Source organism: Eleginops maclovinus, chromosome 9 (genome assembly GCF_036324505.1).
Source record: "Eleginops maclovinus isolate JMC-PN-2008 ecotype Puerto Natales chromosome 9, JC_Emac_rtc_rv5, whole genome shotgun sequence".
NCBI lineage: Eukaryota > Metazoa > Chordata > Actinopteri > Perciformes > Eleginopidae > Eleginops > Eleginops maclovinus.
This window is the reverse complement of record NC_086357.1, coordinates 5,903,278-5,927,620: the sequence shown is the minus strand read 5'-3', so window position 1 is coordinate 5,927,620 and position 24,343 is coordinate 5,903,278. Positions and strand designations below refer to the sequence as shown.

The 24,343-nt window shown below is 41.0% G+C and overlaps 2 protein-coding genes across 2 annotated transcripts; one reads left to right on the top strand and one right to left on the bottom strand.

Moving 5' to 3' along the window:
* Positions 1 to 878: 878 nt before the first annotated feature.
* b4galt6 (UDP-Gal:betaGlcNAc beta 1,4- galactosyltransferase, polypeptide 6) lies at positions 879 to 19,861 on the top strand. Its single transcript, XM_063891375.1, has 9 exons — positions 879 to 1,644; positions 5,387 to 5,503; positions 7,601 to 7,714; positions 8,944 to 9,068; positions 9,213 to 9,329; positions 10,165 to 10,352; positions 10,476 to 10,598; positions 13,637 to 13,738; positions 15,044 to 19,861. Exons 1-9 carry the CDS (start codon positions 1,530 to 1,532, stop codon positions 15,189 to 15,191), a joined length of 1,149 nt encoding a protein of 382 aa, XP_063747445.1. The 5' UTR covers positions 879 to 1,529; the 3' UTR covers positions 15,192 to 19,861.
* A 1,096-nt stretch (positions 19,862 to 20,957) lies between these two features.
* LOC134869555 (tubulin beta-1 chain-like) lies at positions 20,958 to 23,658 on the bottom strand. The gene is made up of 4 exons (XM_063891258.1): positions 23,416 to 23,658; positions 22,457 to 22,565; positions 22,259 to 22,369; positions 20,958 to 22,168 (listed from the first exon to the last, which is right to left on the bottom strand). The coding sequence occupies exons 1-4, from the start codon at positions 23,470 to 23,472 to the stop codon at positions 21,108 to 21,110; spliced, it is 1,338 nt and encodes a 445-aa protein (XP_063747328.1). The 5' UTR covers positions 23,473 to 23,658; the 3' UTR covers positions 20,958 to 21,107.
* Positions 23,659 to 24,343: the final 685 nt, after the last annotated feature.

The window sequence follows — 24,343 nt, the reverse complement described above, 5'->3', positions numbered from 1 at the left end:
AGAACTAAAACTGTTATGGGAACTGTTGAAATAATCAGAGCCACCAGACTTTATTGGCGAAATAGTAATTTTACGACAGGACTTTGGTTAGCCTATATTTAACAATGTCACTTACACAAAGTAACTGTTTAAGGAAGCGGTGGACCAGCAATTATTCTGTGTTCTTTGAGTATGTAGTCTGGTGCCTTTTGTGAGGCTGAAGACAGCAGATCCAGTTAAATTAGTGAAATAAGCTTTGATCAGAAGGCAGGAGTCATGATCTTGGTTTAAGAGTTTTTGGTCGCTGCTCTTTCATTTATCAACAGAAATTGTGCGCTTTACATTTTTGGAGACCACAGAGGACTAAAGTCACAAGCTTATCAGGAGTCTCCTGTCTTACCTGCCAAACAACAAGGAACTGTCCCTTTTCTTCATGTTGCACCTTTCAGCCATTTAATAAACACAGCACTCAAATAATCTCCATATCCCCACCTTGTAGAAGACCATCTGATCCGCTGGTGTGCAGGGATATTTGTATTAAGTTTTAGCAAACATGCATGTGCTAAGTTAATTGTGTGCATACAACTGGATGAGTAGGAAATGGAATATACTGCAAGAATTGTGTAAGCTAAATAATAATGTTATATTAAAGGGTTATTGTCTTTTTTTATCGTAATGTAATTTAATGATCTAATTCAGCATGAATTCTCCAGTTTTCAGTTAATCATACAATTACAAACTTCGTTGTTTTTGTATGAAATATTTGTACGTATGTTATATATGGCCGCAAACAAAGTGAAGGAAACGCTGCGTTACAGGGAAGACACTGCCGCACCGCACACACGTTTCCATGGCGACGCGGAGGAGGGGAACGGGTTGTTACACCCACCGGAAACGGTCTCTGCAGTGCCAGCAGAAAATGAAAAGAAGCCCGACTTTATATCTGTTTTACTGCCTTTTTAAAAAAATACAATATACAGCATTTACGGGTTTTGAATGAATGCCACGGTCGTGCGGTAACAGCGTGGAGGCACCCGGTGGCATGACAGGACTCCCGTGCGCGCAGTTTGATGAAGTAGTGCGCCGACTGTGTTGGACACACAGCGCCGGCCGAGAGTAGACTGTGTGGGTGAAGGCACAGCGGTCCTGCCCCCTTCAATGACCAACCTGCAGCGCTAGCGATAAAAGCTTCGCTGCCGACAATGCAACAATGGGAGGCTTCCACAATTACCCTTAAGTAGATTCACTGTCTCAGCCCGTAGTTAACGGTTTCAACATGCCCGACCGGCGGTGCTCCATGCGGCTCTCAGTGGCCTGATATTAACGACACAGGCCTGCTTTTTCCATCTGGAAATTTCTTGGCAGGGGAAAGCAGGCCGGCTAGCATTGCTAGCGTTTGCCTTCTCCGCGCTGCACCTCTGGGCTTCGACGGTGCATCTTTTTCCATGAACACACCATTGACATTGTTGTTTATCAATTCGAGGACTTTTTAACTCCAAACATTTTTTATGGGATTCATATCGGCGAACTGGAAGCAGGCCTAAGCCAAAATGGTGAACTGGAGGCGGCTGCTGCGAATGTCCAACCGATCGTTTCTGGCCTTCATATTCTTCTTCTCCATGTCCACCACTTGTCTCTACTTTATTTATGTGGCTCCGGGAATAGGTTAGTAAGCAGAGGTTTTCACTAATCGCATTACAGGGCATCAATTAATCTGATTATCTCTGGATTATCATTATCCTCCGCAGCCTAACAAACTCCAGCTGCTGTTTCTCAGTCCATGCTAACGCCGCTGGATGCTAGCTAGCTGGCTAACTATCCAGCTGCTAAAACATCCACCCCAGGCCATGATGCTCAGTTGGCCCTCGCTATTTTGCGATGTCAAAGAGCTAAATGCCTCTTTCAACGGCAGGCAGTAGAAATATTCCCTATATAGTGTCCCGTTGTGTTTGATATATGGGGTATATGAGCTTTAGCTAGTGTTGCAGTGTTGCCTTTTGAATGAATGAACTTTTGGCATCAATACCAACGTTGGTGTTACACTCAGGTTGTGAACCCAGCATCCACACGTACTGTCCGTCGGATTAAAAGTGTGTCAGTATTCATCGCCATGTCCACATGTCTGCAGTTGTGTTGACTATCCCGGTCAAATACCGGTGTTTACCACACATCATTGTATTATTGGTTAATTAAGCAAACATATTGGAAACTATATTATGACACTTATTTGACACTCTGCTCAATCTCTGCTCAACCTGCCATTCGCAATGTATCGACAATATAGTAATACAATGCAGCCTTGATGTTTCTCTAATCAGGTGTCCCCTGGCCTAGCCACACTGCATTATTTTAAAGAAGTAAGGATAACTTTCTGATTTTGTGGATCTGTACATGGATGCAGATGCTAGTAATACTTTGTGGGCTTGGCAGGTTTCAGTTTTAACATTGGTGTCGATAACGATTTGTTGTTTTTGGCTTTATACTGGTTACTTTCTGTGGTGATCACATGCGCTAGGGAAGTGTTTTGTGTTGACAGTATTCATATAAATATACTGCAGACTTTTACTGGCAGTAAGCTTTAGTCATGCTTGGAAAGAGAGGCAGTTTTGGGAAATTGAACTGAAGACATATGTCATGATTCCTGATGTGGGGAGAGACAACAAGCCAAGACAGGGTGGTTTTGTGTTCTGTTGCAATGCAACAACAAAAATCACAATACTGCATTTAGACTGTGGGTATTGGCTTCTGTGGGAATTGTGTTTATTCCATGAATCATGCAAAGTAAAGATCATGTGAGAGGGATTTCCCCAGTATGATATTGACGCAACGCATGTTCTCTTGGCTATAATAAAGTATTGTACACTGCAAATGACACTTATTTGGAAATTCAACATGCTACTGAAGTACAGTTCTTACAGACACAATTACTACTGATGTGTGATAAGTATGACACATCTACGATCATAGAAGGGTCCATTGGGTTTTAAGATTTGGCACTTTAGCATAAGAGGCCAAAGTCTGCATCTTGTTCCAAATAAGAAAAGCACAATGTTTACAGGTGTTTTAAACAGAATGTGTTTCTATCACTATATATTTAGCTATAGATGTATTACTGTACAACAGGAAACTTGACTGACGTAACTGTGAAACAAACGCATCTCTTCACACATATAAATGATTTACTGCTCCTCTGTGTAATGTTGAGACATGCAGACTGAGCGTAATGCATGTTGTAAATCAATGTCGAAGAGAACTGGAGCTGCAGGCTAGGGCTAGCCCTGGCACAGTACTTGTTGTTTTCTCAAACGTCTGCAGTTCCTTGCCGTAGCTAGTTATGGTGTAAGTAATTCATTAAGTTAACAGGAGAATGTGTTCCTGTAGGCCTGAGCTATGTGTAGCAGCAGCGGGGTGAATGTTGGCTTTTTACAGAATGTGATGTCGCCTACTGTATGTTTCTGATAAACTCTACTTTATATGCTTGGGCTCTTCCTTGATTTACAAGTAATGCTGTTTGAATTCCATCCTCTACTCAACATACAGCGGAGATTACGTTAGAGAACTCAGGGCTACTGCTGCACAATTTACCGACATGTTATCTAAATTGCAAAAAAGTACTAGTGCAACATCCAAAATTGCAAATACAGCCGCAGAAAAAATTAACAGACCACTTCAGCATTATCATTTTCTCTTGTTTTATTATTTAAAGGTTTGTCTTCGAGTTAAAGGATTTTTTTTATTGTATTCTATAAACTACTGACAACATTTCTCTGTGTTGGAATTCAACAAACACTGGACTGGCTGCCATACATGTAGAGATAAAGATTTAAGAACAATTTGGATTGGTCTCTTAATATTAAAAAATACCTGAAGTATTGTGGTGCTGCAGAGCAGTCCTAGCCTACAAATGGTATTGTACAGATTTAATAAAAAATAATAGTTTAAATATCTATGAAAAATTACACAATTATCATGCGTGTTTGATTTCACCAATCATATTGCAATGAGAATATCAGTCAATGTAATGCAAGGACTTTTTTTCGAAATTGCGCAGACCAGTCATGCAGGACAGTCATTTCATGCTTTGCTTGTTCTGCCTTCTCTGTGACCAATACTCAAGCATGAGAGGCGGTGAACCTATTGATTTGAGTTAGCCTGGCACCAGATAAAGAGGGAGTGTTACGCTTTAAAAGCATTTTTAAGTCCTAAACCGAGGATGATTATTTTTTGGGATTGTAGCAAACAAATTGTTTGTGTATCCAGCCGCTAACTGTCCGTCTTTGTAAGGCTGACTTGCTTGTTTGTTTTTTTAACCCAATCACCTGCTCTCAACCAATGGTGCCTGGATGCTGTGATAAGACTCTTATCATCCCCAAACACTGCTGTTTACCGCTCACACACAAACTGAACTTTTTGTTCTGGCCAATAGTAAGACTGACACTAGGGTGGTGGAATATGACGATGTATCACAGAATGATGTAAATGTGTTAACCTTAAGAGAAAAACATTTTACCATGGTAGCTGTTCTTTTAATTGCTGTGCCTCTATTAGAACATTGTAGTTTAATATTATAAATCAACCAGGAGGGCAAATTTATGCTAATCTTAAAATGTTATGACAGCTAGACCTGCACAATTGATATTTTATAGAAATTACAATCTGGACTAGTGTAATATCCAAATTGCAGTATATTTAGTTCAGGCAAAGATATCTGAATTAACTACTTGAGTGCTGCAGAGAAATCCCAGCCTATAAAAAGATCCTCTTAAAAAAATACAATATGATCATTTTAATATATATATTGAATAAAGTTTCAAAAATGATAATTCCCTCTGAATAATCGCAATAGCGGTTAAAATAATTGCAATTGGTTATTTTTTACCAAATAGTGCCGCCCTAATGAGAACACTGAAGTGACTAGTTATTTTCTTAATCGAATTTGGGGACTACTATCATTATCATACTGTACCACGCTTCAAATTAATATCATTTAAATAAAGTCTCCCTTCTTCCCATCTTTTCAGTGCAAACCTTTTGACCAAATTGTCTGTAAAAAAATCGTAAGGAAAATACTAATTTAGATGATTGCTGTTGTTACATTGATGTAAACCAGACACATTCCAGAACCTTTAGAAGTGAAAGTGTATATACTGCTTTGACTCAGTGTAGGTATTCATTCTAGTAAATAAGTAGGCAAAACACACAAAAATATAAAGTGGATTCTATAACTTGTGTGTTGCTGATGTGTTTGTGATAAATGCCGTTGATTGTTACCAGTGCACATGGTTCACAAGTGGTGTCATATAAAAGTTGTTGCAATATTGCTGCACCATCAAACGTACCAGAATATAAAAAAACTATTAAACCAAACTAATTCCCACTTGTTTTGAATTTTTTGTCTCTCCTTCAGCCAACACATACTTCTTCATGGTGCAGGCCCAGGGCATCATGTTGAGGGACAATGTGAGGACCATTGGCCAGATGATTCGATTGTACACAAATAAGAACAGTACACTCAACGGGACAGGTTAGTGAAGTATTCATTTTCGCCATACGGCTGACTGTCTAGCAGTGTTTCATCGCTAGATTCAAGGACTCATTATGCAGTATAGGAATAGAATTAACATTTAAAGTAGGTGGATGTCCAGATGGGGGCGTCTGTATCCATATATGCATTGTACATGAGATTCACGGCCATCACTCTTTAAGGGAAAGCTGCTGTTAATACTTTAAATACATTTAAAAAACAACCATCGTCTAATGGTATGAATTATAAGTTGGCACATTTCCAGTGCCCATGGTAATGCATTATATTTTTAGAGCACACTTCCTACATACTCAAGTTAGTTCAACCTTGTGCCTCACTAGGGACATTTTTGGCTTAAATCTTTTGATCATTATGGCTTTGGTAATGTATACAAGTTCAGCGCCTGCTCGAAAGATCCTTGTAGGCAACCAAACAACACAAATGTAACAGAAACTCATCGGCATGGGTCATATTATTATTCTGAACATCAGTATTGGCTGATGAATTTGCAACCAGTGCATCCCTACTATTCTCTTTGTTAACAATTTCAGCATTATGTGTTCCAAAGCTCCCATAAAATGGCATGACCTCAGTAAAGAAAAGTCCCATTGAATATCAGGGTTTTGTCTAAACAGGGTAACAAGGGCGCTGTGACCTCTTAGTTTTGGCGTGTGCCCTCATACCAAAATGCAGATTTTCAGCATAACATTTTAAAGTGATGCCACAAAACAATATTACTGTTCAAAACCGGTATAATAACTTCCAAAATATTCAAATTGTGTCAAATAGAGTGTCAGACAGCTTTGTTTGCTCTGTGGAGGAAGTAAAGAAACCGTATCCAGGGATTTACGTGCTGTTTGAGGTGCAATTTATGACTCAGCAGCTTTAAGACATGAAGAAACTATTATTTTGTGTTTCGCTCTAATGCATTATTTTCCCTGGACAGTGTGCGTGGCCGTAATTTTGGCCGGCAGTGACGTTAGCGCCCTCATACTATATTTTTCTAGAAAAAAACCCTGAATATGTATGTCTGAGGCTTCACATACATGAGTTAAGCAACTTTAGGCAGTGTTGTTCTTTCGAGGACTGGCTGTCATGGAGTTCTTATCCTGCAAAATAACTAGATCTCTCAGATTAATGTAAAAGGTATACACTTCCCTCAGTAAGTGTATCGGTGTAAAACTATTTAAGCACAGGTTTGGGTAAATTTACTTTTGCACCACCCCATTAGGTAATTACATGCCAATACTCCACAACAATATGTATTTAACCTCCACATACTGTACAGAAATGTACTTTAAATTAAGTATTAATGCTTCACTGCCAGTTGCCAACCACGTAAAGAGTTTTTTCAAACGCGGGCCCTATTTAACGGTTGTGAAGGTCTTGTATACAAGTAATGAATATATTAATACATTTGTACAAAGAAATCTAAGGTGCAGAGCTCTAAAAATAAACACCAAGGTGAGAGTGCAGTTGGGATGCAGCTGTGTGTTGTAATTATGGAAAGGAGCCTACAAAGAATTAAAAGGTTTTTATTGATTTACTTATTTTATTATTGTGTCTAACCACGTCTTGCTCAAAGAAAAGTCACCTCCGGAAATCTCATGTCATATTCACAATGTGAAAATCAACTTAATATTCGGCCATGGCATGTAATCATTTTTGAGACAACACTACTCAACGCTGTCTTCATTCCAACAAAAAACAGCTTCTCCTCTCTATAAGTGTCACTCATATTTTTACCTCCTGTCTTGATAACAAGGCACATGCAAACAGGCTGGCGATTAAATTAAGGATCAAGAAAACAATTCTTGAATCACCGTAGGTTCCTTTTAGCAATCTGAGAATGTCAATGGAAAGAATTGGCACTTTTAGTGGACAGTCATTGACAGTGCACAGCTTTTAGGACTACATTCCAGCCTGTTAAGAGCTCTTGATCGATGGTTGACCAATTTCAAAAACTCCATTAGTCATTTGACACAAAATCATAAGAAATGGGACCCATGTTGAAGCTGTATCATCCATCATTTGATGTCTACAATGTGCTTTGGAGTATTCTGCTGTTATACCAGGTATTGGTTGTTGTTGCTGCAGACTATCCTGAGGGCAGCAACTCCAGTGAATATCTGGTGCAACCGACCACGTACCTCCCTGAGAACTTCACCTACGCCCAGAACCTGCCGTGCCCAGAGCGATTACCTTCTATGAGTGAGTACAGACGTTTTGCCTGACAACAGGAAAGTGTTGTGTCGCAGCTTCCTTCTTTTGTTTCCATCAAGGGACTACACGCCTTAAACAGACAGTTCTAAGTCTGCTCCAGACTTTGAGGAAAATATTCGTAGTGGCCAAACAGCGGTACTACATATTCCGTATCAGTCCGTGACGTCAGCCGCCCCAGAAATACTTTTTCCCATTGACTTACATTGGGAAAGAGACGTCTGTAAATCAGTGGATCATTTTTTTAAACCAATAAACTACCCAGTATGAACCCTTTTATAGCCCTTATTAAACACATTATGTCCTTAAAGTTGTAAAATGCGCTAAAAGCTGAATCCAGATTTAGTTTCTCTCTCCATTCATTCTACTGAGCCCAGAGCGGGATATCGGGGGCGGGGCTTGAGGGGAAACTCAACTGCACATGCACTATCTATGTTCTTGACAGCCAGGCATGATGGGTAATTTTTGACGTTTTGCTCTAGAGAATCTCAGACCATTTTGCGTGCCAATGAGCAGCTCTTATAGGAAAGAACGCTGTCCCGCCTCAGACGTTGTATCCAGTTCTTATTATACATCCATGGTTCGAACACTTTCCTTTATTTGTTTGTACTTACAGTTATGATGACTTATTTGACTCCCAATGATGTGTTAATATTTTGCGACTCGCGTTAAGTCAAAAAGTAAAAAGAAAATGATACACTTTTATTATTTTCGGACACAAAACAAGAGGCGAAACTCCCATAAAATAATACACAACTCTCGTCTTACTTTCTTTACTTTGTGTAGAACAATATTACTTAACGGTATAAAACTGTTTCTCACGTTGTCTTTCGCACAGGTTGCCTATCTCTGTCTCCTAAGAGGCTGGCACCATTCTTTTATGCTTCCTTGACTACAGAGGTCATGTTTACGTGACAATATTTGGCCTTTTTTACGAAACAAAAAACTGGCTCTAACTCGTCGTTTCAGGAAAGCTTATCATTTAAAATCCACTGCACTTCAAGCTTTGCTGTTTGATTGTCTTGCTTTAAAAAAACAATGAAAATAAATAAGAAGAAGAAGAAGAAGCTAATTAGTGTTCAGACCAATGAGATCATTAGCACAGGAACGAGAGAAAAACAGCATGGTGTTTTACTCTGTAGGTATTTGTTTTTACTGTGATGTATCAGTGCAATGACCCCCCCCCCCCCCCCCCCACACACACAAAACTCTCTCCGCAGAGGGCCTTATTGAAGTTAACATGACAGAGATCCCCATGGAGGAGATAGAACTGAGGTCCTCCAAGTATTTTGACATTGAGTTTGGAGGCCACTGGAAACCAAAAGATTGCAGACCTCGTTGGAAGGTAGGCCTTTTAGAAGTCTTTAAATAATACATATCCTTCAAACTTTTTTTTAAACCAGTGATGCAAATGGGTTCCTCTAGGGGGAAAACTACGAGAAAGCAGAAGGTTGGCTCTTATTTTTTACTCTAACATTTGTCCTTTTAGGTGGCCATCCTGATTCCATTTAGAAACCGCCATGAGCATCTCCCCATCCTCTTCCAACATCTCATCCCCATGCTGCAGAGACAGCGGCTGCAGTTTGCCTTCTACGTCATCGAACAGGTGTGTGAGCTGCCCTGCTTCTGCTGTGTGAACATTAGGGATGCACCGATGCTACATTTCTTGGCCGATGCAGATGTTTTAATGTAATTTTTTCTTCTACTGTTGTTATTCCACTTTCTGCCAGGAAAAAAAAAAATTTGCGCAAAAATGTTTTCAGTTTCAAAGGCTGAGCAAGTTATTATAACATCACAGTACGCTGTTAAAAAGTAAGCATCTTCCTCGGATCACCTGCAGCTCTGCCCGCTGTGAGGGGACCGGTGAGCGGAGCAAAACACACGTTTAGAGTTAGACTTATCACACTTATCTATTTTATCTACCTAATATAGTTATAAATATATTTAATCTTTACTGTCGGATCATTCATTACTGGATCAGCGAGCTGCATGAGAAGGATACGGACCAGCTGTCTGGAGACGGAGACAGGGAGAGAGGAAAAAAGAGCGCTCCGTTTATTATTCCCGTGTTATTATCCAAAGTTACTGTAAACTTTGGAATAATGTAGTTAATCTACATAAGTAAATGGCGGATCTCTGGGTGAAACATTGAAATACTTCCACACTGCCGACATGTTTTTTTTTGTTTTCTTTAGTTGATGTTTTTTTTTTTTTATGTGAACGAACTACGGGTGCCACAGATGTTATGACGGAACGCGGGAAAAAATAACAAAAGCCTCGGCAACTGCCATCAGTGAATGTCACTTCATTTGCCGATGGCAATAAATAGGGCGAACATCGGCTGATGCCAATCTTTGGCTGATGTATCGGTGCATCCCTAATGAACATTATGTGTATGAGAAGTCAGCGTTATTAACGTGTACTCTACTCATGCCGTGTAGAGTGGCAGCCAGCCCTTCAACAGAGCCATGCTGTTCAACGTGGGATTCATGGAAGCCATGAAGGACTTGGACTGGGACTGCTTGGTGTTCCATGACGTCGACCACATCCCCGAGAACGACCGAAACTACTACGGCTGCGGTCAGATGCCGCGCCACTTTGCTGCCAAGCTGGACAAATACATGTACATGTGAGTGTGTCATCAGTTGTTAAGAACATAAACAGCTTGTCCTGCTTTAGTCAAGATTTCCTTCAGTGACCAACAGATTTAATGAACCATCTCATGGTGATTTTAACTCTTGTTTGTTTTCAGTCTTCCATACAGCGAGTTCTTTGGTGGTGTCAGTGGACTCACTGTAGAGCAGTTTCGCAAGATTAATGGCTTTCCCAATGCATTCTGGGGCTGGGGAGGAGAGGATGACGACTTGTGGAACAGGTAAGTCTACAAACAAGGTATTCACAAAGTAGTCAGATCCCTTTCTTTAGTAACTCAGCGGTTCTCGTTTTGCCCTCGGACTGCTTTTGTCTCCTGAGCTTTTCACATTGAAGAGAAACACAACGGTGATATGTGAAAAGAGGTGTATTGAGATGGAACTCTTACAGCATGCAGAGACGTACCTTGTGCCTGTTAGTGAATATTTCCAGGCTGTTGTGTGGATCCTGATGCACTAACAAAAGTCTGGCTGTGCGTAACTGAATTTCGCAGTTTTCTATAGAACCATAATCTATTACGACTTATTACGTGGTTTAGTTGAATAATCAATTCTGATTGGTCAATTCAGAACATGTGACACGTTGTTAATCCAGTAGTACAGATCGCTGTAATAAAAGGATTTATTGACCGTTGTTAAGGAGGATCAGGAAAGATAGATCCCCAGAAGAAGACACACAGGAAGTGAACACTAACAGGAACATGGTCTGGGCTCTGTGGTGTTTAAGGACTTGTTAGTGGATCCGAAACTGTGAACAGACTTGAACAGTCACAGAAAACATCGATCAGAAAGGTTAAGTTGTTGTTGTCGTAGTTCCAGCCGTTGGTGCACCGGGGAACAGAGGGTTTTTTTCTTAGCGAGAGAAATATGATCATTTTTGAGTCAATCAAATAATTTCAATTAATATTGGGAGTCGAGTCGTTAGATGGTTTAGTTTCTGGTTGTGTAATAAGCGGGATAAAGTGCAGCGAAGAGGTCATTATTATCCCTTACATGGCGCATGGCACTCAAATGCTCCCTTTGGCCCTCAGGGAAGCACACAGAAAATGTGAAGTCTATCAGTCCAAAGGTTTGATAGTTAATCGAAACTCAGTATCACTCACATTACACACACACTCGGAGGCAACCGTCGTCACTGGATGATAAATACTTTTCGGACTAAGAGGCCAATTGTTTGAGCATCTTCCATCCACTTACATGAAACGGTCAGCAATAGCTACACTATGTTACACTTTTGCACTTCTTATCCACTCGGGTAGATAAGAGGCCTTGTGATGCTTTTTGCCTCCGGTAGTTTGATGTATAGGTTTTTACATGAAAGTTCTAGCGTGTTATCTTTCGTTTGTTTGTTTTTATTTACAGCTGTGATGATTTGTTTGACTTCAAATGATGTGTAGATATTTTGCGTTTCATCAAAAGAAAATAATAAACTTTTATTTTCACACGCAAAACAAAAGAGGCAAAACTCCCATAAAATAATAAACAACTCTAGCATTTCTTTCTTTACTTTGTGTAGGAGAATATTACTTTACGGTATAAAACTGTTACTCACGGTGTCTTTCGCACAGGTTGCCTATCTCTGTGTCTCTTAAGAGGCTGGGAAATGTAGTCTTTTATACTTCCTTGTCTACAGAGGTCACGATTAGGCGACAATATTTGAAAACATGTCACATTAGAGGCACAGAATACAAATACATATCACCTTTTTTAGATACCAGTTGTAATTTATTTACCCGTATAGGCATGAATGTCTTTGTGGTGAAAGACCTGGACCTGTGTTCATCAAGCGCCTCTCTTCCCAGTAATTCCCTGACTGCTGAAAGGGGTTGGAGCTGCTGTTATGATATGCACACAGAGGTTTTTATGTTTGGATCATTGATCAAATGCTTTTCTAGTCTGAAGAGTCACTCCACAATTCTGTCCCAGTTTTTTTTATGGTTCATCTGCTCCCCAGAACATAGAGTTTGAATTTGATGTGTTTACCACTTCAGTAACGTGTGAAACTGAGTAGTTTTATGTCCTGGTCTGATGGCGGATGTGCTCTATGGTTATAGTCATTACCACTGTTCTCACATCAGAATCAGAATCCCTTTACTCGTCCCACAGAGGGGACATTTTTATTTGTTGCAGCAAAAAGAGCCAAAGATAGCTTAATATTACACCAAAGATACGAAAGTACAGCCCCGGAAAAAATTGAGAGACCACTTCAACATTATCATTTACTCTTGTTTTATTAGACATGTCTTTGATTTAAATGGCTTTTCTTTTCTTTATTCTATAAACTACTGACAATTGTTCTCTGTGTTGGAATTGAACAGACACTAAAATGTCTGTCATACATGTAGAGATAAAGATATAGGAAAAATGTGAGTGGTCTCTTAATTTTTTCCGGTGCTGTATATACAAATATTACACAATTTTACAGAATGCCCAAAAATAGACCTCAGAAACAGTTCTGAGACAACAAGGGCTGTTATAGTCTGTGTTGTTATGTGTGGGGTTCTACCAGGGGGCCATGATGGTTATACAACCACCCCATACAGTGGTGCAGTAATGACAGGTTTCTTTAGGCTGACCCAGAAGTAAGCATCGCATAGGCTCCCTCTACAAAAAGCAATTTGGTCAAGGGGAAAAAAGGGGATTTTCCCATTGGATTTGGGAAAATTGCAGAAAAAAGCGGGTTTAGCGGGATAACCTCTACATATTAAACACTACTTTTATGATTTTTTTTAGGCATAATGCAATCGGCAGAGGTGAAAAGAAAACGTAAGGATATCGATGCACTACATTCTGCTTAAACAATTTCACCTCACCAGCGCTAGGCTAAAGGCAGCTAATCTTCTTCATCGTGGCGTTTAGTACTCTCAAATAGTCATTTGTTAGCAACCGCTGGTTTCATGCCCAGAGAAACTTCCACCAGTAGGGTATTACTGACGTATTTTATATCGGAGAACAAAAGTTGAAAATCTCTTGAACTTGTGTTAACCACAGATCTTATTTCAGGCCACTAACCCAACACTTCTTCAAAGAACATATCGACGTCTAGACAGCAGACAGAAGTGTTAAAGTGCTGACTCTATAGAATCGTACCACTGTCATTTTCTTTGTGCGTCAGAAAAGAAAGAACAAGAGCTTCATGGTCGGTTTCAACAGACAGAAAAATACATTGGTTTCTCATTTGGTCTGTCAGTATATTGGACTATAGTACGTAACTAAATGTTGGTTTGTTGTTGTACAGTAATTCAGCCATGTTTCTCCTCAGGGTTCACTATGCTGGACTGAATGTGACACGACCAGAGGGAGAGATCGGCAAGTACAAGTCCATTCCTCACCACCACAGAGGAGAGGTGCAGTTCCTCGGGAGGTAAGATTTATGTCACAGATCTGCAGTGAAGTCTAAAGCAACCATGAAAATCACAGTCTTAACTCTTAGTCAAATACCGCACAAATGTTTTTCAAACATCCACTAAACGCTAGCTCTAGTGTCTGTTAGGTTAAATTAAATTAAATGACTTTAAATGAATGAATGGAAACTCAATTTATATTCACATGACTGTAAAGTAAGTGAGATGTGTATAGTTCAGCTAAAATCAGGCTGGTGATATTCCTTTTTTTCCTTTTCCTTTTGGCAAAATCCTTTAAAAGCCTGATATATTTCAGGGGTTTTTCTACAAAAATATAGTATGAGGGCGCTAACGTCACTTCCGGCAAAAATACTGCATCAGAGCAAAGCTGAAAATAATAGTTTCTTCTTCATGTCTTAAAGCCGCGGAGTCATATATTGCACCTCAAACAACGAATAAATGGAGTTACAGTTTCTTTACTTCCTCTACAGAAAAAAGGACAGTAAAAGAAACTAATTCAGAAATCTCAGTTTCAGTGTCAGCCTGCTGCCTGCCACTCGTCCACCGGCAGACCGACCGGACATCCATTCCCTATTTATTCTCTGTAAAAACAAAGCTGTCTTTGCCGTCTGACGTTCTATATGACACGATTTTCAGAATTCTGGAGTAATTATACAGTTTTGACGAACAGAAATATTGTTTTCTGGCATCACTTTAATATTTTACAGCGAAAATCTGCATTTTGGTTAGAGGGCGATGATAATAATCATTATCAGCCTGATATATTTTCTTACTCATCAGCGTTGCTCGGCTGACATGTTCCTTAAACAAAGTGAACACACACTACTTAGTTTTGGGGGATTGAAGGTCAGTCCAGATGTGTATTCATCCCCAGAATAAACTTCTTCCCAACCAATGCACTGTCCTGTCTATTTTGAGTTGAGACGAAAGTGTCTTTAAAAGACAGCTTTTTAAGATAATCACTTTTTTTTAATGGAACTATATATTTTTGAGCTCTATGCCCCTTGGTTCCCCCTGGAGACATACATCTTTAAAGGAAAAAACTTGGAATTTGATTTATTAATTTCCTGAAAAACAGAGAACAGAAAAAGGTTCTTATGTCCGAATATTTTCCCGTTCTGTTTGATAAAATATACAATCGAGATCTTCCAAATGTTTAACTCTGTATGAAAGCTGTGGAAGCAATGTACACATGTCTGCAGATGAAAGCAGAGGCATGATGGGATGCATATTGAGATGTGTGTGTGTGTGTGTGTGTGTGTGTGTGTGTGTGTGTGTGTGTGTGTGTGTGCGTGTGTGTGCAGGTATAAACTGCTGAGGTATTCCAAAGAGCGGCAACACCTGGACGGCCTCAACAACCTCCACTACAGCCCCCACTTCTCCCTTAGTAGCCTCTACAAGAACATCACAGTGGACCTGGACCCCGAGCTCGCCCCCATCTCAGACTACTGATCCGCCCAAACCAACCCCCCAGCTCCCCACCACCACCACCAATACCACCACCACACCCCCAGCTCCCATCCGGCCTGGCGTCCTGCTCAGCAGCGGAGGAGAGGACGGGGCTCGGGCCCGGGATGGGGGGTGGGGAGAGGCGCACCATGTAATGCTGCCAAGAAAACTTAGTGAGAAAAAAAAAAAAGAAAATCCAAAAGAGGAAAAAAGGAAGAGGCAGTGGCAAGCCTCTCCGAGTGAACTGTTGATTGTTTGTGCCAGTGTGTAAGTGTGTGTGCCTGTGTCCGTGTGTGTGTGTGATGGGTGAGTCGCTGCATGTCTTCTGTGTGTCCGTGCCGGCTTCTCTCCTGGAGTGGACATGAGTTGGTTGGTTGGAGGGAGCAGCAGCATCTCAGCTCGGTGTTGAGTGCATAGCCTTACTGTGGCAGACCCACAGCTCCCTCTGCTCCGCACTGCTTCACTTCCCATGATCACCGTCACCTTACAAGCCAACAGACCAGTAACGTCTCACTTTCTACTCTCTTTTGTTTTTCTACATATCGTTTTGTTTCGGCCGCAGTATCCTTTTTCTAAAGGAGGGATCTGATCCAGGTCGGCGTTAATGTTTGTGATGTACATTTTTTTTTATTTTGATACGTGGTATTTATTTTCTGATTCGGGGTGCTGGAAGAAGCACTCCTGTCTGTGTCACTCTAGTGTTCGCTGTTTGTTTTGCTGCACTGCTGCTGAATCCGCATGAACATGTATGTAAATATCGGCCTCTTAAAGCTCAAACACAGAACACAAATATGTAAATATGGGCTTTAAATGCTCGGGCATATAACAGTGATATTCCAGTGGGTTTGAATTTTATTTTGGCAGCTACCTTTGTTCTAAGGGTTTAATAGGAGTGAGTGGTTTCTTCCCAACAGGAAGATCTTCTAACAATATAGGATGTTTGGCTTAAAAAAAAAAAAGTATCCAAATGTTAAGATTTGACCTTATACCTTTTGCATGCCTTAATTTATTTTGTTTACCAGATTTTGTTCTTTTCGAACATAAATTATTTCTTCAGTTAGAGATGTGTATATTCTTAATTTTGCCTTTTGTTGAGCTTTTTTTCCTTTGAGGTGCACTGTGTGAAAGAGACTGGGGGCCGGGTCCATCAAACAGCGCGAGTGTGTCCCCACACTCAACGTGCTTTACGGTACCTCCTGGTTTCATGTGAGAGTGTATATTTTTTGTCGGAGATGTGTTCTTATTTTTTTGACTTTTGTTTATGATTTCTACTCCAATGATTTAGTGCTGGACCATGTGATAACGCGTGTCATTGTACTGTACCATGCTGAAGCATGGGTGGGCGGGATGCTGTGGTCAGGCAGAGGGGCCAGAATGAGAGAACCTTGGAGTCAGCGGTGCCGCTAAACCTCCTGCTGTTCTTGAATGGCACACGCTGTGAAAAGTTTAACTTCTTAAAGCTTTGAGCACTATGGAGACGCAGAGAAAAAGGAGTCGCAGATTATTTTGACCAGATGTTAACTGTTAGAATCTCCTCCACATCTCGAGGTTTTGACTTTGACTATGAGTAGTTGTGTTTTGGATTTTGTCCTGAGGTGTAAAAACACAACTCTGGCCATTTCCTGTCCCATGGGACTGTTTGATGTTCTTCATGATGCCTCGCTTACTGTGCCATCAGGTGTTTGTGCCACCTTCAGTCCTGCATTTAACTGAGAGACTCCTTTAGCGCTTTAGTGACCAAAGACAGGTGCAGAGACCCCGCCACATCTACAAAGCAAACATCAGTGTTAAACACACACACATATGAGCGTTAGCTGTGTGTGTCTGGGGACCATATGGCTGCTGATGAAGATCATGGGAATTGATCGAAAGATCCAGAAGCAACTTAATTGCTTTTATCCCGAGATGGATTTGGTAAAGTCAAGATCAATTGTTGATTGGCAGAAAGTTAATCGCAACTTCTTTCAATTTATGCCACTTTCTCGACTCAATAGTTGTTTATGATACTAAATGAAACATCTTTTGGGTCTGGAGTGTGGACGAGCACATTTTAGATGTGACATAAATTAAAGTAAATTGTTGTAAACCAAATTTAAAATAACTGAATGGAGCAATGATCAGCAGACTGGTGAAGGATGAAAATGGTGTGTACTGTAGTGCCAGGTATGAAATGGCCAGAGTAATGTTTCTTCCATTTTTATAGTTTCAAGCATGACATGTCCACTTCCACACAAACACCACAAGGAATTGTGGGTAAGGCATTATTTATGCCACGGTGACTCCACACAGATCTTACCCATCTCCCAGAAGCCCTTGCAGCAGTGCTGGTCACAGCACATGTTACCAGACGCAGTTGAACCTCAGTAAAGAAGTTGTTGCCATACTATTGGCTGCATACCGACGGGACTACAGAAGAGCGCTTAGTCAGCGTCTGTCTAATGTGGTGCTAAAGTAGTGCTTTGCCTTTTGTAGCTTAGTACCACACTCTTGCATTAAAGAGGAAATAGTCCCTCTTAACGCTCACCAGCCAGTCTAAATGTGGCAGGAAGATAATCGAGAACACATTTTATTAATGGTTCTTGGTTTCTTTAACACCGGAAGTGATAGCAGATAAGGACACAGGCTTCCTTTGTTTAACATCACCAAGAGTAAATGTGAGCATGTATCTTTACATCACGCTGCATTCCATTCTCCTCATGGATCTGCAAGCCAGAACTGGTCCAGAGGACAATATCTGACATGGAAATCCTTTGTGGGACATCACTGTCTTGAAAAGTTTGTTTATCCAGGGCTCTGAGAAGCGTCCGCAGTCCTTTTTATCACATGCCTGTTGAAATTCTAACAGTATGATTACCATGAGACAGCCGTATTCCATTTTGCAGTATTTATTTGTGCCTTTTTTTTCTTTCTTTTTCACTTTACATTCTGAGATGACACGTTCTGTCCCTTTTTTTTTTTATTTGAATCATATCAGACAGAGTGTAAAATCTGTTGAGTCATAGGATGGGATGGTATTTAATAATCCACTGTGACTGCCAGTGGGACGTGTTCAACTAAAGCTTTGGCCCACATGCACCGAGCTGCAGCTGCAGGGTTCATCTCACTTCATAGGAAAATTCATACAAAGCTGGCTTCCTGTTCTCCAGCAGAGTGAACATGAGCGTGTCCTTTATCATCAATGCTGAGGCCAATCTACCCACCGCATCTGAAACCTTTTCTAGCCTTCAATCTGCATGGCCTTGCCTACAAATACGTATGTGGACAAAAATGATGTAATTCCCATCTATAGTTTCCATGCGCATGCTGACAGCAGGTACACAGCGGCTTCGCTTTAGTGAACAGCAGATACTGAACAGCATGATGTTGTCACATGTCCATGGTGCTGACTCCTCTGCTCAATAATCTGGGTTAAACCAATGTTTGCCATTACTTTCAGCAGTATGACGTTGTATCAAAATGTGTTTTCCTTTGACTCACTCATTAGTATTGGCAGGTAGATGGAGAACAATGTGCATCCAGAAATACGTCATCTCAGTCATTAGGACACAGTGCTGCTGTTGCACTCCTTGTCCACCAGATAGTGCTGCAAAATATCCTTCTTGCACATATCCAGGTCACAATTATTCAAGGAATCTCTATAAAATATTTATCAAAGTGTCCACATTTCAAATTTTGTTTGTTTCCTCCATCTGCAAATGGAGACTGCTCATATCATATATCTATCATAGATCTGGTGTTCTGTTTGAGGCGGCCAACAAGGAACAAGCAAATGTGTTATTGAAGTATTGTCATATGTTTTAAGGAAGTGGCCAAACATTGAATCTTTGGAATTTATCTAATATCCTTCAGCAGTATTTTTTTTCCTCAACTTTATTTCACTAAATGTTCAGAATAAATATGTATTTCGAACATTTGAAATTGTTGATAACCATGTGATACACTTCAGATCCAGAACAGATTTTTTTGGTTGGATACACAAATTTGGTTTGCCCCCAAGAAATGGAATTTCTTAGTCATATTTAGAGATTGCTGACAGGTGTTTAACTTCAACATGTAAAACTCTTTACATATTTGGTCAACTAAATGTAAGGGATCCAACGTTGGTGTAAAATGAATATTGGTTGATACGTTGTTTGTATAGTTATCAGTATTTCCTTCAAATTCCAGTATTAGCCTGGCTCTGAGTAACTAAGAAAGACCATGAGTTGAGTCTGAAAGCCCTGGGACATTTTCATAAGTTGGCCTTGTGCTCAGACTCTGTTTGTCAAACTGCTGCTTTGTCTATATTGAACCCTCAAGCTTGATTATATGGGTTGAAAAACAGCTGACATTGTTATCAGATTTTTGTTTGGCTACATATTCCTGTCCTCCTGAGGGCTTTACAAAAAAAACTAAAATAAGGACTGAAACTGTACAAATTGCCCCATCCCACCACCACCCTTTCCCGAATTATTTGTTTCCACACAGCCTGTTAACATGGTATTGTAGCCCCCCCCCCCCCTGCTGAACTTCTTTACGGTGAAGTTTGCCCCAATGTCAGATTTCTGCAGTCTTTGGTAACAGACAGTATACAAATAGTTTGAGTCTAGTGTTGAATTGTTACTTTGTAAAGTTTCTTTCTTTGTCAACAACAGACATATTAAACACTTCATTGCCATATTCTGGAAAACAGACCTGATGCTTGTCTCATTTCTCTCCACGTGATTATCACAAGCTTCCATGATGTTACATGGGTTAAAAGCAGGGTTGTGATGGACAAAGTACATTTACTTGCAGGGGTGGGAAGTAACTAAGTACATTTACTCAGTACACTTTTTAGATACTTGTGCTTTACTTGAGTTTTTCCAATTTATGCTACTTTGTACTTCTACTCCACAACAATTCAGAGGTAAATGGTGTACTTTTATTCCACTACATTTATTTAATACCTTTAGTTACTTTACAGACTTGGATTAATGATGTGAAATATAATCAGCCCTTAAATCAGACTATAATAAATTGCCAAAAGTCGGATGATTCTTCCAAAGCATTCCTCAAGAGAGGGAGATCGAATAAATAGTGGTGTATAATGGTGTATCCTTTGAACAGAAAATCCTAATATCAGTGAAGATTATGGTGAAATATAAACCTACATTTTAAAGTATCATCTACTCTTTTGCTTCTGACAGTGGTTTTTATCACGCTTTGGAGAAGCAGGGCTTGGAGGTCCAGGTGAAGAAAGGGTGCTGCTGCCCTCAGCAGCCTCACCTACTTCCTGTGGAAGAGATTCATCAACACTGCCACCTAGTGACCTTTAACACTAACTGCAGGAGAGTGAGCTGCCTGCCATATGAAAGTTACCTCATTCATCTTTTTAAATTGTGTAGAGACGTATCAGTATAATTCACATGACTACTCCAGGAGAAAGAATTACAATCTTATGTTGCGCGGTTATGTAAAGATCATCCGAGCCGTTGGAATAGTCATAAGCAAACTCACAAACTATTGTTTATGTCGCAGCATGTGAACTGTCTTTTTGTCCAGAGGAAACTGTCATGTTCCTGATTTATTTCCTTTATAAAAAAAAGTATGCATTTGTGAAACACTTGTTCATTCAGTCCATTCGAAACTACTACTAGATTATGTTTTTAAGGGATACTGTACGAGCTCATTTACGGTATAGTCATATATATTTGTGGCAACACTTGAGTGCAGTTAATATCTGGGGCGGTTAGGCAGCTACACTTGCAGATTCATTTATTAACAGGAAAAGCAGCCAGAACAATGAAAGATTTTGGAACATTACATTTTATTCCAACATTAACGGCAGACAAAACAATGAAAGAACATTACATTTTAAGCCAACATTAACAGCAGACAGACCATTGAATGCTGTACGAACTTGGAACTTTACGTTTTACTTCAACAACCTTGTGATATCTAGGCCAGATCTTCCTCCCCCTCCTCCTCAAACTCTCCCTCCTCCTCTGCAGTGGCATCCTGGTACTGCTGGTACTCTGACACCAAGTCATTCATGTTGCTCTCTGCCTCAGTGAACTCCATCTCATCCATACCCTCACCGGTGTACCAGTGGAGGAAGGCCTTTCGCCTGAACATAGCTGTGAACTGCTCAGAGATGCGCTTGAACAGCTCCTGGATGGCAGTGCTGTTGCCGATGAAGGTGGCAGCCATCTTGAGGCCACGGGGAGGAATGTCACAGACAGCGGTCTTCACGTTGTTGGGGATCCATTCAACGAAGTAGCTGCTGTTCTTGTTCTGCACGTTGAGCATCTGTTCGTCCACCTCCTTCATTGACATGCGGCCACGGAAGATGGCAGCGACTGTCAGGTAGCGGCCGTGACGTGGATCGCAGGCAGCCATCATGTTCTTGGAGTCAAACATTTGCTGGGTGAGCTCGGGCACAGTGAGGGATCTGTACTGCTGGCTGCCTCTGCTTGTGAGTGGGGCGAAGCCTGGCATGAAGAAGTGCAAACGGGGGAATGGCACCATGTTTACAGCAAGCTTACGCAGGTCAGCGTTGAGCTGTCCGGGGAACCTGAGGCAGGTGGTCACGCCGCTCATGGTGGCAGAGACCAGGTGGTTCAGGTCACCGTAAGAGGGGGTTGTGAGCTTGAGTGTGCGGAAACATATGTCATATAGGGCCTCATTGTCGATGCAGTAGGTCTCGTCTGTGTTTTCTACAAGCTGGTGGACTGATAGAGTGGCATTGTAGGGCTCAACAACTGTGTCTGATACTTTGGGGGAAGGCACCACGCTGAAGGTGTTCATGATACGGTCAGGATACTCTTCACGGATCTTGCTGATGAGCAGGGTTCCCATACCAGAGCCCGTACCACCACCCAGAGAGTGTGTAAGTTGGAAGCCCTGAAGGCAGTCACAGCTCTCTGCCTCTTTCCTCACAACATCCAGAACAGAGTCCACCAGCTCTGCACCCTCTGTGTAGTGACCCTTGGCCCAGTTGTTGCCAGCACCACTCTGGCCTGTAACACAAGAATCATAAATTGAGATACTGCATTCCGTTTGAACAATCAGTTGCCATGCGCTGAACAATTCTGATAAATATCACTTACCAAACACAAAGTTGTCTGGTCGGAAGATCTGGCCAAAAGGTCCAGACCTTACAGAGTCCATGGTGCCTGGCTCAAGATCCACCAGCACAGCACGGGGCACATATTTACCACCTAGAAACCACAGGTTAAAAGTAAGGGAACATGGGCAAAATAAAGATTATTTTACAGGAAAAAAAATCCTGGCTGCTTAGAATTTACCTGAGGCCTCGTTGTAGTAGACATTGATCCTGTCCAACTGCAGGTCACTGTCACCGTGGTACGTTCCAGTTGGGTCAATACCGTGTTCGTCACTGATCACCTCCCAAAACTATAGAACAGAAACAAATATTGTGAGATATGGATATTTTTCAGCCTGATGGTGGGGGATACACCTCTTTTTCTCGCCTGTGCTGACTTCGAAGCGCCCTGGTCCGCTATTGGCTGCAACTCATGGGTATGAATTTGAAAAATTCCACTAGTCACTTACCGCCAAGCCTGCCCGCCTACTTCAGGCAAAAGCCCGGCGCAGCTCAGTGTGGCATAACCCCGTAGGCCTGAGACGGGCCCGTTATACATTTAAGCAATATCAATAAAATACGAAACATTTAGTTTTAAGTATAAACATCATTGTAGTTTTAATACAACGTTAGATGTTTGTGGTGTTTTCCCTCTTTTTCACCCACAGCACTCACTTCCGTTTTACGCATTGCAGTAAGGACTGCAGAACAAACAATGGTGATATCACTTTATGATTGACATATCACCGCCTTTGATGCGTTCTATAAAACATTTTAATGCAATGTACACAATTAGTCCCCATTTGATGTTCAGTAACTACTGCCGAACAAACAATTGAGATATAACGGAACCGTTGACAGTTACGTGTTTGCTCGCAACAGACGAGAGACAGATCTCAATCAAAACATTTTACAGAATGTCAAAAATCATTATTAGTTGTTTTTATTCGTCAATACGTTGACACATTACTGTCCTTGATGCGTTAAATTGAAAATGTAATTGCAATTTTCACCAGTAGTAGGCCGCATTTGGTGTTCCAAGGGTGTGGTTACTGGGACGCGAAAGAGCACAAAGCACCGGCTCCCAGCTCAGAGAACACGATATTTCTGAATGAAAATGACTCAATTTAGGAACAAAAAGACAAATGCAAGTGTACTAACCTTAGCACCGATCTGGTTGCCGCACTGGCCGGCTTGAAGATGCACAATTTCCCTCATTTTTCTTTCTTGGTGTGGGTAGAGCTCTCAGTGTAAAACTGCGCCTTTCTCTATGGGCATCTCTTGACGCCAACGTCGGTTTTATACAAAAACTAGATCCGCCCCTTTGGTCCTCAGCTCGAATATCTATTGGCTGATTGTATTAACAGACACACATTTAAACCAATCAAAGCTTCGCATGTGTCTCCTTCATTTGTCGAATCCGCCTGTCAATCACCTTCGCCTCAAACATGTGAATAACGTTTAATCCATGGATCTCTAATAAAACGTCTAATCTGCAGACGTTGGTTTTGTCAGCACCGGTTCTGTACCGGAATCCTGATCGGTTATGCGCATGTGCGCAAATAACGATTTACGGCGTTGATGAAAAAGTGTTGAATTTTTTGTAAAACTTTCAACATCCCAAAAATATCATAATATCGAACTGAGGGCATTAAAGACCAAGTTTCGCTAGTGGAAACTGAGCTCAATGTTCTGGTGTGGCTACAGTCATGATTTTCAGTCATGTGCCTCTTAAACCAAGTGGTCTTATGCTAATTATAACAGTTTAGCACAACAGCAGCTTCATTTACACATTATTCCGCTGTTCTGTGGTTCAGTTCATGTTAATGAAATGATGAAAGGTTTTATCAGAATAAAAGACGCTTCTTGGACTTGATAATGTTGCATAAATAAAACCACTGGGCAATAGACTGAATTCATAAATAGCCCATGTATTTATGTCAAGGTAAAGTCACCAATGGATGCTGAAGAACAGTTGCATTTGGGTGTGAACAGTTAATGCAGGCTGTCAACAAGAGCTGTGCAGCGACCAGATGGTTTTTAGTATAGAAAATGGTGATAGTGTTGGCCAGGGCGTTGGTCAGTTTCA